This window comes from Cheilinus undulatus, linkage group 23 (assembly GCF_018320785.1).
Source record: "Cheilinus undulatus linkage group 23, ASM1832078v1, whole genome shotgun sequence".
Taxonomy (NCBI): domain Eukaryota; kingdom Metazoa; phylum Chordata; class Actinopteri; order Labriformes; family Labridae; genus Cheilinus; species Cheilinus undulatus.
The window spans coordinates 12,877,794-12,892,386 of NC_054887.1; the positions used below are offsets into that span (position 1 = coordinate 12,877,794).

At 40.0% G+C, this 14,593-nt stretch overlaps 1 protein-coding gene across 1 annotated transcript; it reads left to right on the plus strand.

The window, feature by feature from the left end:
- Positions 1-984: 984 nt before the first annotated feature.
- ldhba (lactate dehydrogenase Ba) lies at positions 985-13,089 on the plus strand. The gene is made up of 8 exons (XM_041780815.1): positions 985-1,118; positions 6,837-6,973; positions 7,267-7,384; positions 7,471-7,644; positions 7,724-7,897; positions 8,005-8,122; positions 10,943-11,066; positions 12,291-13,089. Exons 2-8 carry the CDS (start codon positions 6,845-6,847, stop codon positions 12,456-12,458), a joined length of 1,005 nt encoding a protein of 334 aa, XP_041636749.1. The 5' UTR covers positions 985-1,118; positions 6,837-6,844; the 3' UTR covers positions 12,459-13,089.
- The last annotated feature ends 1,504 nt before the right edge of the window (positions 13,090-14,593 follow it).

The following is a 14,593-nucleotide window of genomic DNA, read 5'->3' on the forward strand; positions in this document are numbered from 1 at the left end:
GGACAATTATCACAAAAAATCTAATAGCAGAAGGATGTTGTAGGGAGCCAAAACGTAATATCATCATATGTACTACAGTGTCCTAGGAGGTTAATCACCATGAAGCAGCATTTAGCAAACTTACAGTAGCAGGAAAAAATGGAGATGCATTGTAAGGCAGCGTTATTCAGTTTAATATGGCACTGTACTGTCACATGACGTGTCATACTGTGCTGTAACATATCTTACACTGAGCTATGGTGAATTAAACTGCATTGCACCAACTTATTTCCTGTTGAATTGTATCTTGTGTTTTTCTGTTGTATCAAGGCACATAACATGCTGATGTTTGTATAAAACTGCATTGTACTATATTGTCATACTGTGTACTGTTTTAATCGTTTTTGTACCTACCGTCCCCTATTCATGCGGTGTCCTGCCATATCAAACCTTGTCATATCCTACTGGACATTGTACCATGTCATATTAAATTGTATTGTTTCCTACAGTGTTACGGCATTCCAATAACACATCATATCAACATATCATATACGCTGTGCCGAGCTGCTTCTAATCATATCATTTGAGGGGAGTTTTACCATTGTGTAAAGGTAGGTTAACCCCAGGAGGAATGAGATACTGATACTGTGCAGCAGCCTCGTTTATTTAGACTACAGGTATCCTTGGAGCAATTCCCATGTAAAACTGCAAAGCATGACACAAAATTACGATTTCACCAGGTCTAAATTCGATTACGTTCTGTTGGTAAATTAAGGGTGATACCAGCCTTTTAATTTCACTGTTTCAGAGGCTGTAGATTACTCATGGTTCATGTTCATAAACTCCAGAACAATGCAGATTATAACCTGAGAGACACCAAACTGATTAATTCTCAATCTCTGTAAAGTAATCTCCACATTCCCCAAATCTTTCGTGACTGACACGTATAAAATGTCACGCAGATGCTTTCCTGCTCTGCTCATGCGCATTCAGCCTGGTCACATTGGCACCCACCACCACCTCCTCCTCCTCCTTCTGTGTGCATACCGAGCAGCTCCACACTCTCTCCATCTCTGTGCAAGCTGCTGCATCGTCTCCTCACTTCACCAACACCAGCCTTTGGAAACAACCCAAATAACGTGAGCATTACTCTTATTTCTTAATATCATCGCTAAATATTTTTTCCTCTTGTGCGTGTAGGTCTGCGCTGCGTGCACAAAGCTTCAGCAGCAATGGATGCTCCGCTGCAAGCATCCATTTGCAATTCACACCAAGTTCAGCTTCATTTCAACGCTTTTAACAACAATGACATGAAGTTTGTGAATGTTTTACGTTGGGTTGTATTGCCCCAAAACTGCCTTGTAGATTTGGGGACGATTATTTTTGCTTTTGCGTGCGTAATTTTGGGTAAAAGTCTTCCTTTGGCACTGATATGGCAGAGCGCAGCTCCTACAGGTCCGTTATGTAGCAGGAATATTCTCATATTAATAGGCCGTAATTAGTTGTATCTACTGCTGTGAAAGTAGCCGCGGGGAAGGTTTTATGGTGTTGTAATTTGACACAGACAGGAAACACCTACTCCGTGAACTCGCCGTGAACTTGAACTCTTCACATCTCCGTGCTCGGTTCCTTTATGCGCTATTTTTCATGTTTTCTCGCACATTTTGCATCTAAAAGAGATTAAAGTGTGGTATCAGAGCATCTCCAAAGTCAAGGTCTCCTTCAGGGCTCATGCAGGCCTGCTGAGTTACATAACCTGAGAATCAGAGAGAGAGAGAGGAGGGGGAACAAAGCAGCTCCGAGCTCTGTTAAAATAAAACCACGTCGTAGAGGGTTGATGTGTTTAGAAGGAGGTACACTGGGCCATTAGAGCCTCTTTTGTCTCCTGAATGAAGGCAGATATTAGCTCACTTTATAATGTCCACACATGAGGTGTGTCCACACACAATCACGGACAGTCACGCCTACTGGCCGCCTCTTTGTGTGACCTTGATATCTGAAGTGTCTGAATGTGAAAGAACAACATGTGCTCTTAGGCATTTGTTCTGCATGCTCACTGATAGCTTGATGGTTCTCAAGCTGAGGCTGTGGGTCCCTCAGAGATCACACCATGTCCTCCATCACTGAAGATATTCATTATTTTATCTTAAAAGTCTGCTTTAAAATGCTTTATTTGAAATAAAAACCCAACAGATATTCATTTCTTCTTGTGTTGTCTTAATATTCTCACTTGTCTGAAGGGTCTAAATAACATATCTTTGCTAAACTCCTAAAAGTAAATGGCTTTAAGTGCATTTTACTCAAACAGTTTTCAAAGCCAGAGAACTCCTCCATTTTTGTGTGTGACCAGACATGTCATCCTGGTGGTGGCCGTCAAGACAAAATCAGGGATTCCCATAATAAGCCAGCTAAAGGACCAAGGGCCTGGTCTTTGTTAGTCTGCATGTGCATATGGTTAACCTTATTCTTAATGTTTTAACCTAATTCTCCACGTTTTAATCTAATTCTTCATGTTTTAACCATTCAAGGCCTGTTCTTCCTGGACTGGTCCCCAGCCGGTCACAGGTTTGAAATGCGGAGACAAAAAAGCAGCCAAACTCACACCTAAGGGCAATTTAGGATTTAGGCAATTTATGCTCCTTAATTAACCCAAGGAGCATGTATTTGCACTATAGGAGTCAGCCACAGAGAACCTGCACAAACATAGGTAGAGCATGTTTCAGAAATGCCCTGATGTACCGGGATTCAAACTGCTGTGACGCTGGTCTCCCTGCACCAGCATGCAGTTCCTGGTTTATCCAACACTGTAGCTTCTGTGCACTGGCACTACACTCCTCTGAGTGGGTATTTCCTTAGTTTGTGGTGTCCATCCATCCATTTTCTATACCGCTTATCCCGTTGGGGACATATAGAGACAGACAACCAGGCACGCTCACATTCACACGTACGTCACCAGTTAACCTAACGAGCATGTTTTTGGTGATGGAAGGAAGCCGGAGTACCCGGAGAGAACCCACACATGCACGGGGAGAACATGCAAACTCTGCACAGAAAAGCTCTCACCAGGACCTCCTTTGCTGTGAGGCAGCAGCGTTAACCCCTTCGCCGCTGTGCAGCCCTATTTTGTGGTGTGTTATTCTTAAATTGATCCCCCTCTCCCTAACTCTAACCCTAACCTTTAGGGTTTCAGGGGCCTTACCCTGACCCTCTTTCGGTTTTCCTCAGTTTGTGTGGTGTTGAATTTAAATTAATTCCCCTCAGTAAATTTTCCATTTATATGCGTAAAATTTTGCTGTTCTGAACTTACCCCAACTTCTGACAGCGAGCAGGAAATATACGTCATTCAATACGTCATTCTAGTTCCAGCTTGGGTAATGTATGCCACATCCCGCCCCACGGTCAGGGTCGCCACATTGTAGAGGCCTGCAGACGAAAGCCCCACCATTGAGGTCTGGTCTAGCCTAACTGTATCCAAGAAGAGCTAAGACCAACAGAGAAGAAGAAGTGTCACGTCATCAACATGGATTTTGATTGTTTCACCCAAGCAAAATAGGCCCGTGCATGCTTTTCTTACTAAAGTCTTTCGATATGATCAGTTTAATATGTGATCTATCATTATTTTTGCCAGTTTGTATTTTGACAACTTCTGAATGAAAATAAGCCTTGCACACCCTCCTTAGATCCTTGGTGTCCCCCTAGGGGGTTTTGGACCCAAGACTGGCAACCAGTGACATACACTGTAGGTCTGTGTAGCCCTATGCAGAGGCCTAAGCACACAGCAAACATGCTCCACCTCAAAAATGTAACTACGCATCAAAATGACCCAAATCCAAGCCCTGTGATTGGTCCGCTGAGAAGCACTGGCTGACTGCCAGTCGCTGAGTAGATATATTGTATCTGCTCTGAGAGAAATGGCTGCAGCTGGAGATACAACTAGTTAGATCTACTCACTGACATCTGAAAATATCAGACAGACATTTATGATGAGTCCAGTAAGGGTCCTGCCCCCTGTCTCATGTGATTCTTCCATTTACTTCCATTTTGTCCAACTTCTTCTCTCTTCTTCTGTGCAATAACTGCAGTATAATCACCTGATGATCAATATTTGTCATCTCTAACTTAATTTACTCGCTTGTTTGGAAATGTAGAGGCAGGACCAGAACTGCAGGACAAATTGCACTGAAGAGCGTTTGGGCAGAGTATGGCTCACAAAAGTGGAGGTGACTACAGCAAACATTTAATTAGGGTCTGCATAGTAAACATTAGGTGGTCTCAGTATGGATAGTACTTTATTATATTTGATATATGTTGTTAGCACAGTGTGCTGATTCATACTGTAACATAACAGTATTTCATCCATTCAGAAAAGGGCCTCACTCCCATGACTCCGTCCTACTATTAATGTCATCTAAGAATATTCTAGCTTAGCCTGGTGGCCCTCCCCCTTCTTATCCAACTGGCTTTTATCTCTTTCTCTTTAGTTTGTTTTCCTTGAACAAAGAGCTCAAATTTAACCTCATAGAAAAGTTAAGTCAGCTTGTTGATCTTTTTTTTTGTGTTTGTTGAAAATATCAGTTCGTTGCTGTTTTAATCTTTCAAAGCTCAAAGCACAGCTCATGCAGCTTGATCCTTTTTGTGTCTTGCTGTAGGAGGTCGTCTCAGACGGAAGTATGTCCTTTTGAACTTTATAATGAAAGAAAGTTCCTGTTGAAACTCATGTAGCAGAAACCACACGAGCAGAGCGTTTGAGGAAGTTTAAAAGTTGAATGAAATACGTTAGAATCTTATCACATCTATCTTGTTTCTAGCACCATGGTTTATACCATCAGAGCAGCTGAATCTATTTGTTTAACCCTCACAGTGTACATAATTACTACTGTATTGACCTTCTAATATCCTGTTCATTACCGGTTTGATTACTCTAGGTTTTATAGCAGGTACTATTCCTCCAGAGATGCAGCTGTTTAACAGAAAAAGGCCAAACAGATTGCTAAAAGCCATAAATGTCAGATTTGAATCAAGTCTTAACCACAGCCGTTTAACCCATTTATTTATTCTACCGCTTTATTGAATGTAAGATAAATACACTCAAGATAAGAGGATACATCTCTCCTTACAATTCATCATCATTTTAACCCAATTTTCTGTCCCTTCTTGTACTTTTCAACATCTTTATTTTTGACTTTGGACTTCATCAAAAAAAGAAGAACATTAGTCGGCACATTTTTAAGGTTAATTCTTAACAACGGTGGGTTCTGCAGAATTAGCGGCATGGCTGACCACAAGCCACCTCAGGCACCCTACCTCAGCTCTGCCTCTTTGGTTGTTTCTAGGTTGATCTAAATTCTGATTGAGATGGTGTTTTCAAACAATGCAGAATTGGCTTCAAATGCGCCTGTAAGTTTTAAGTCACCTTTTTGAATAGAAACCTTCCTTCCAGTAGGCTGGAAACAGAAAGGGAAAGATGCTGGAAAGGGACTGAATAGGTCGGACTTGAACCCTGGCCACCTTTTTAGCCTCCATGCATGGGACACTTTGAATCAGGCAATAAAACTACTCTTTCAAGGTACCTGAAATGGACAGTTGATGCTAAAAAACATAGCTTTAATCAGAAATAGACTAATAAGTTTGTGTCTCATCTTCTGGGGACTGGATGGGAAGCTGGAGGGGGCCTGGTATGGCCCTCGGACTGCCAGTTCATGATCATTGCCCTACATGATAAAGAGAAGACAACATGAACGCTCGCATTTACATGTGTACGTCCTAAAACAATCATGATGGTTTAGTTAAAATCCCACATCTATGAGGAACACAGTATTCCAGTGATATGTGGTATCAGAGGATGACAGCATTGGAAATGGTAACTGCATTCACAAACTCAGCTGATGTGATAAAACCATGAGAACTTAAAGATATGTTAACTTCAGAAACACATTGTTAATGTTCAGATCATGATGGAGCTCAAACATGATGACAGTCAGATATTCTGATAAATTGTAGTATTTAAAACAAGCCCTTAGTGTCAGTTAGTCGTCAGCTTTTGAGGTGAACTTAGACTCCATCATGATGTCTCGCTTTCTGGTTCCCATCCGTGCCTCGTCCTGTAAGTGATTTTAAAGATGTTTCAACCTGTTTATTGGCTTAACCTGCCTCTGTTGGATCTTTAGCAGCCTGCATGTTGTTTGATTGTTATTGACCAAACTTTTTACATCACTTTTAACCTTTACGGTTTATTTTACATGGAAGACTTTTAGTGATATCATAAGGTAGAGTGTCCACTTTAGGCTTAAAGCACTGATATGTAACTCGACAACTTGCTTATTGTATAAAGATTAGAAGCTCTTTAAAGGTAATTGAATCTTATGGCTTGTTTCCTTCCACAGAGCTGTTTAAATAAATTATTAACCCGGTCTTATTCAGCATCCTTCTCACTGTGGTTTCCAGTTGCAGCAGGTTTTCTCCCAGCACATTTTAGCCTTGTAAAAGTCTGGGGATCTCTGCAAATATGGACAAGAAGAGTTGGATTTCATCTGCGGCTTGGTTTCCCTTGTTTTCGTGTCAATTATTGTGTTATTGCTCATGAAAAAGTTGTACTTTGTGTTCTCTTACTGCAGAGTGTCAAACTAAAGCTACAATTTTAGCTAGCAAAGCATGAAAACACGGTGAGCATAAATTAATCAATAATAAATCTATGTCTTAACAGGAATGTTAGATTTAGGTTTCACAAAGTCCCAGTGGAGACTCACAAAAACACTTTATAAGCTGTATTTAGTGTAGTTAGAAAATGTTGGTATGTGAAATCATTAACACTGCTCAGAATCATCCCACCTTATCCTCTCCTCTGTCTCTCTCTGTAGCTGTGATCATGTCCTCAGTCCTCCAGAAGCTCATCAGTCCCCTGGCCAGCACCCCCGCTGAGCCCCCAAGGAACAAGGTGACTGTGGTCGGAGTCGGCCAGGTGGGCATGGCCTGTGCCGTCAGCATCCTGCTCAGGGTAAGAGACAAACACGCCATCAAGACGGGATAGGAAAACAGAAACATAACTGTGCAGTATGAAACATATATAATACAGATGAAGAAGATAAAGAAATTAACATGCATTTTGCTGATATCCCTATGTAGATCAACAGTGAGTGTATTGCCTCATATATCACTAAAATTTTCAAAATAAAGGAGCATTAATATTTTCATACACAAGCCGAACATCTTAACAGACTACTGGTATGTTTTTGAACCTAAGGCCTGCCTATGACCTGCTTATCTAAATTTCTCTTCCTCCTTGGTCAGGATCTGTGCGATGAGCTGGCGCTGGTCGATGTGATGGAGGATCGTCTGAAGGGTGAGATGATGGACCTGCAGCATGGCAGCCTCTTCCTCAAGACGTCCAAGATCGTCGCTGACAAAGGTTAGACCTTATCCTGTCACTTCTTCTTCTTCTGCTAAAAAGAAATATTTTCAAATGTAGTCTGACCTCCTGTTCTCTTCCTGCAGACTACGCAGTGACAGCGAACTCCCGCCTTGTTGTGGTGACAGCCGGCGTCCGTCAGCAGGAGGGCGAGAGCCGTCTGAACCTGGTGCAGAGGAACGTCAACGTCTTTAAGTCCATCATCCCTCAGATCATCAAGTACAGCCCTAACTGCACGCTCATTGTCGTCTCCAACCCTGGTGAGCTCACAGCCACGATCATCATCGTTACTATTTTAACACATAACCATGTCCTGACCGTGTGACTCCGCCCTCACAGTGGACGTGCTGACATACGTGACCTGGAAACTGAGCGGTCTGCCCAAACACCGCGTCATCGGCAGCGGCACCAACCTGGACTCTGCCCGCTTCCGCTACCTGATGGCCGAGCGCCTCGGCATCCATGCCACTTCCTTCAACGGCTGGGTGCTGGGCGAGCACGGTGACACCAGCGGTGGGTACAGATTTGAAAACCTCTTACACCAATCAGAATGTTGACTTTAACTGTAGAATAAGACACACTGCTGTTCTGAATGTCTTTTTTTCTGTTTGTGTTTTTAGTGCCAGTGTGGAGTGGAGCTAATGTTGCCGGAGTGAACCTGCAGAAGCTGAACCCTGAGATCGGCACTGATGCCGATAAGGAGCAGTGGAAGGCCACCCACAAGGCTGTGGTGGACAGGTACGCTATATGACGGTGTACTACATCTACAGTATCACAGATTTTTATGTTTCTTACCTTTTGAGCAGGGCTTGAACCAATCAGATCCAAACTGCCAACAGAGTCACATGACCGCAAACAACATATGAAGCTTTAAGAGCATGAATCAAGATTCCTCACTGTCTTCATTTGCAAAAAACTGATCAGTCATGAATTCTCCTTTCACCACTTTCCCTTCCACGTGTGGGCTTTAAAGATTAGCTTAAGAGTTATTATTCTAGCTCAGAAATCCTTTGAGAAAACAAACCTTGATAAAATCTTTTCCTACCCAATCACAAGAACAGTAGGTTTAAACAGCACCTAAAGCTGTTGTTAAAGGCTTAAAGCTTCTCTCTCTCTGTCCTTCACTGTAAGTTTATCTAACCCTCTGCTCACATGAAGGACTCGTGTTCATTGTCTGAAAGTTCTGGTCATGTAACCTCGTCTCAAGCCTTTACAAGCTTTTAAAGCTCTGTTTAACCTCCAGAGAACCTGCATGTACATATGAGGACATTGCAGCTTTTTGGCTTACCTACAACATGGTATTAGATTCTGCTATTAGAATTTTCTAGATAGTTTTCATTAAAGTTGAAGTAAATATTTGCTTAAAAACTCTCAAGAAATTTTGGGGGACCTTTTGGTGCTTTCATGGGAATTTGTGGATTTATTTTTTATTTTTTTAATTATTTTTTTAAGTTTGGAGAATTTTATTGGAAATTTTGTTTTTGGAAACTTGTCTGACAGTTTTTCCTAGAAAATTTTCATCAAGAATAATCCATGGAATTTGATTTGATAGTTTGAATTTTTCTTGACATTTTTGGGGATTTTTTTTGTTTGTTGGTGTGTTCATGTGTGTTACAGGGGAAAATTGCTTTGAAATTTTGACATTCTTTGGTAATTTCGTGGAAATTTGGGACATTTTTTTAAGTTTTGGGAATACTATTGGAAATTTGGGTGGGGACTTTTTTTTTTATTTTCATGGAATTTGTCTGGATGTTTGGAAGAATTTGCTTTAAATTTTCTCATGATTTTCCTTGGATTTTTCTGGGACTTTATTCTTATTTTTTGGGGAATTTGACTAGAAATTATGGGTGGAATGTGCTTTGAAATTTTGGGGAATTTGCCTGAAATTTCTTTACAATTCTCTGTGAAAATTTGATGTTTTTTAAAGATAAATGTATACTGAAACATTTTGGGAATATTTGAAGACATTATGGGGTATTTTGACAAGGGGACAGATTTTTTGGCAATGTCTTGAAAATTTTGGGGAATTTAGGGAGATGATATGTTTTGGAAATTTCTGATAATTTTTAAAGGAATTTCCAAGACTCCCAGAACCTTTGCATGGCCCTCTACCAACTGGCCAAAACACACACAAAATGTATTTTTTAATTAATTAATTAATGATAAATATTGTGTGTTGAGCCGTAAGATAAGCCTGCTGTCCTAGTGTGCACACATAATTTTTTGGTAAATTACTTCCTGTTCAAAGACAGGGCTTTGGTCTTATACTCATCAGGTCCCACTTATCTTAATTAAGTTGCTGAAAACCAAACAGCCTTCCAAACAAAAGCTGGGCTCCCCAGAGGTTGAATAAGAATAAATCTTTTTCTTCTGTTCAGACATCTTGAAGTTGTTTGCAGTAATCATAAACACATGGGGATTTTAAAGTTTGTTTTGTCACCCCTCAGAGAACATGCTGCCCACATGTTAATTTGTAGACGTTGTTAAAGCTGCTGTTTACCGTTTTAGTGCATTTTAAAACTTTTATTATTGAACACAGGCTGTCTGTGGTAGAGAGACTGAGGTCAGCACTGATTTCAGCTTTAACTCCCTGTGGGAATTTCACCTCTCACTGCGACTCTGTTAAAGCTTCTTTTACTGACTGTCAGAGCTCAGACCAAAGCACAGAGCTGTGGTATGTGCTTCCTGGAAAATGCAGCGAGAGAAAAGCCTGAATAGTAAACATATAGGCTTCACCCTGCAGCCCCTCCCTCTGTGTTAGCCTGCCACAGCAGTACACATATGCTTCAGACTACATACTCTACATGCTTCTGAAATAGAAAAGCTATGTAGCCCAACCAAACCCACCACTATTACACATTTAGACATTAGGAAGGCTCAAATTTATATTGAACGCTGATGCAGACACCTCTTTAACACTTCAACGTTTTTAAAACGCCATATTTAGGTCCATCTCCCTTTTTCCAAGTTGCTCTGCATTTTTTCCAGCTCTTGGAATTTAATTTATCAGGACAGTTTCCCCAATTTGAGTACTTTTTTAAAGCTTAAAGGTACATTTACATAAAGGACAAAACAAGGACCTGACCTTACAAAGCCGATATATTGTTACACCTGCAAATGTAATTACTGCCCACACATGTAATAAACCACAAACACAATACAAAGCTGCAGTTTTTAACATAAAAACCCCACAAATTTAAGAAATTTCCCACAAATGAAATAGAGTTGCCTTTATTTAGTTTGTTTGTTGAAAGCTAAAGATTTTCAGCTTTTATCAACTGTAATTCTTTCCACCAAATGTATTATGAACATGAAAACAGAATGTTTGTGGTCATTGTTGTTTGTGGTCAGCTTAAACTCAAGTCAGTAACCCCATACATTTTGTATGTGCACAAATTAAACAAGCAATGGATTGTTTGTATTTTGATCTATTCTTATGAGTTTTACCATGAATTTATTAAAAAAACATGTTATTGTTGCTATTGTTTTAGCCTGTGTATAAATACATTTACGATCACAGCCTGTAAAGATGCTGACAAGTTGCTTTGTGTGTTTCAGTGCCTACGAGGTGATCAAACTGAAGGGTTACACAAACTGGGCCATCGGTCTGAGCGTGGCCGACCTCACCGAGAGCATCGTGAAGAACATGAGCCGAGTCCACCCGGTGTCCACCATGGTGAAGGTGTGTAATACACACACACGTATGCAGAAATGTTTGCTGATTTCTGAACAAGTGTGATATTTCTAGGTGTTAAACACAGATTTCAAGACAGATCGCCTATCTTAGCATTAAAGAACAGGAGGAAATTAGCAGCATGTTTAACAATGGCTTTATTGCTTTACATTTGCATCACAATTTTAATAGAGTCATAAAATTTAGAAGTTTAAGCAGTAAATCTACAACAAACATGAAATACACAATAACTTATCAAACATACCAAGTGTGGTACTTGGCAAAAGTAGTGTCATTGGCCTCCTGTGATTTCAGCAAGTAGTGCCCCTTTAAACAGGACCACCTGGATGAAGCTAGGCTTTACAGCGGCATTAGCCTCCTGTGATTTCAGCAAGTAGCGCCCCTTCAAACAGGACGTCCTGGATGAAGCTAGGCTATACAGCGGCATTAGCCTCCTGTGATTTCAGCAAGTAGCGCCCCTTCAAACAGGACGTCCTGGATGAAGCTAGGCTATACAGCATAGCAGACTGATGCCCTATCTCCGTGTAATATAGTGAGTTTTAGGTGAAAATGGGACAAAAAACAATTCTTGCTTCATTTGTACGCCATGTTGAAAATTTATGAGGCGTTTTATTTTTCTACCAGAAAGCCTCTTGTGTTTGGCACTACCATACTTTGCGATGCATGCTTTTGCTTCCGGCTACATGCTCCTCCGCCTCAGCGTATCTGATCAGCCGTTAGGTCTGCAGGCTTTAACAGACACAAAAACAACAACCTAAACTAAATCTAGTTATTTCTGCTTAGTTACCCACTTAAACAGTTCAGCAGGTAAACAGATCCTTCCAATTAGAGCTTGTCTAGTTATCAGCCATTAGAAGAATAAAGCCAGAAACTTACTTGGATGACAAATTCCCATTCAGCTCCTCTGGTCAGGGTCAGGTTCTCTGATTTATCAGAAAGTTATGGACGGACTGTAAAACAGCAGCATTCAGTAAGGCAGTGAACTCTGGATGGGGGGTGATGCAGGCTACAGGCGTGCTCTAGTCAGCTTCTTTTTTTTCAGATTTTTTATTGTGTTGGATTAGTTTAGAATTGTTGGCCATTGTCTTTAAATAAAGGATACATAATGAACATTTCGAACCCTCCAAACCCTGTTACAGGCTTGATTTTGAAAGAATTTGCTGTTTGAAGCTTCCCCATTTAACTCCTCGTTCATGTGTTTTTATTCCTCAGAACATGTACGGCATCAACGAGGAGGTCTTCCTGTCTCTGCCCTGCGTCTTGAACAGCACCGGCGTGAGCAGCGTGGTTAACATGACACTGACAGACGACGAAGTGGCCCAGCTAAAGAAGAGCGCTGACACGCTGTGGGGCATCCAGAAGGACCTGAAGGACATCTGAACGTACACGTCGACTACACGCCACGCACAGCCATGATGCAGAGAGGCCTGTCGACACGCACACACTCCTTTTTACCGTCCTCTCGCTAAAACCGTAGCACTCGGATTTTAAAGGACTATACTGGTGTTTTTTCACTTTTAAATGTACGCCATCTGGCCTGATTGGACCGGTCTCACATTTTGATGCTATCTACTGCCGATTAGTTCCAAAAAAACACTGGTACACTCCTTTAAATAAGCCGATTTTCTCCCCAACAGCTGGTAGAATGAAGTTGCTATTTCTGTGTTTGTGTTAGGAGCTGATTGTGTTTCTGTACTTTCTAAGGATTCTTGTGTTTCAGCTGTTTGGACCCTCAAAACTGCCTAAAGTGTCACTGTGCTCCTCCACAACCCAAAATGTCAAACATGTAGTGGCTCTTTACATCAGAAAACGACACGATAACCAACGCTCAGTGAAAATGTGATTGTGTGAAGGCTGGTGGGAGACGGAGCAGCCAGCAGAGCAGCAGCAGCTATGTTCAGCTCCACTTTATTTTTTTAAAAAACCTGATTCTGATTTGTCTGACCATGTGTTGTAAACTGTGTCAAAGCAGCAACGTGTAACTTAATAAATCTGAACCGTATGAAGGGCAGCACGCGTGAGTGAGTGATTCATTTACCCTGGTTTACTTAAACAGAGTCACATTTTCTGAATGAAGAAGCAACTGACTTTAACATCTGTAATTCTGTGAAGAGGATTTGAGATAATGACATCAGTGGGCCTATGAGGGCCCGGTCTAGACCTCAGGGGGATTCTCCCACATGAGTTGTTTTGATAAAAACCTCTATTCTATGGTGTTTTATGCTCTCTGGGCACTTTATTTGTGATCAAATTAATCAATTAATGGGAAATTAGTGCCTTAAATTAACAGTCAATATCATTGAACTTTCACAGTGGAAATTTGGAGTGTCTGTACATTTCTTTAACCATTAGTTAAATTTGATACATTATTATTATTGTTACAATTATTATTTTTCTTGCACTTAAAAAAACAAAACTTAAGTTGCCATGGTCTTAATGTTGTCATTTAATTTCATTAAATTGTGTTTATTTCTGAGTCATCTAAACCTTTTAGAATTGAAATACCTCTTTTTTTAATACTAGGAAAAACATCATATGAACCAAAACAATGTTAAATTCCATTTAACACAGTTGGGCGCAGACTCTTGTTGATTAAAGCCGAATCTTCATCAAAGTCTAATTTTTCTGCAAGCATCAATGTGGGTGATTTTGTTGAATCAAAACTGAACTGATGTGACAGTAAATATTATATGTATATATAATAATATTCAACTCCAGCTCCACTTTTAAATGTTTAAAATTCAACTCTCTGAGTGACTTCCTCGTACATGCCTTTTGTTATTGTGTCAAAATAATGGAAATTTTGGATAATATTAAAAAAAAAAAATAAAGGGGAATAGCCTACTCACCAGTGATTTGTGTCTCAAAATTATGGTAAAATCCAGATGGTGAATTTTGTTTTCATGATTAGTCCATAGATAGCTTTCATTGCAATAATGGAAAAAAATCAAGGAACTAAAAACATTGTTTAAAAAAAATTAATTTTCTCCATATTGAACAAAATATTTTTATTTATTGAATCAATTTTATTTATTGGATGTACTGACATGCTTTGACACTGACTCGCTTAATAAAACAAAATCTTAATAATAATAATAATAATGATAATATATGAAAATATAAATAAGAATTGAAATGAAGTAATAATTGTTTTGCTTTGATATTTAATCCAATATATTTCATTCCCTAATATGGATTTCTTTACACTCTTTTCAGCTCTCTGATTGGTCCGTACAAGCTCAAACATAATAGTTTTAGCTTTATGGTATATACAGTATATTTCCGCTATTTAGTTGTTTGAGAAGTGTTATGAACCCATTACTTGAAGATATCTGCTATATGCCTGTGCTCAACTATCGCTATATTATAGTTTCATAGTTTCGGTGTAATTTATTATCGGTACCCTCAGGAGAATGATCTTTGTTTTATGTACATTAAACCCCCGGTTGTGTTTTTTTTTCTTCTCTTCTTTCCACAGTCTAAGGATTTCTCTGTCGTGTAATTTAAACCTACGG

Excerpts from the sequence above, each read along its gene's own strand:
- ldhba (XM_041780815.1), top strand. The coding sequence starts at position 6,845 with ATGTCCTCAGTCCTCCAGAAGCTCATCAGTCCCCTGGCCAGCACCCCC. Across the intron at positions 8,123-10,942 it reads CACAAGGCTGTGGTGGACAG|TGCCTACGAGGTGATCAAAC; the intron begins GTACGCTATATG and ends TGTGTGTTTCAG. Across the intron at positions 11,067-12,290 it reads CGGTGTCCACCATGGTGAAG|AACATGTACGGCATCAACGA; the intron begins GTGTGTAATACA and ends TTTATTCCTCAG.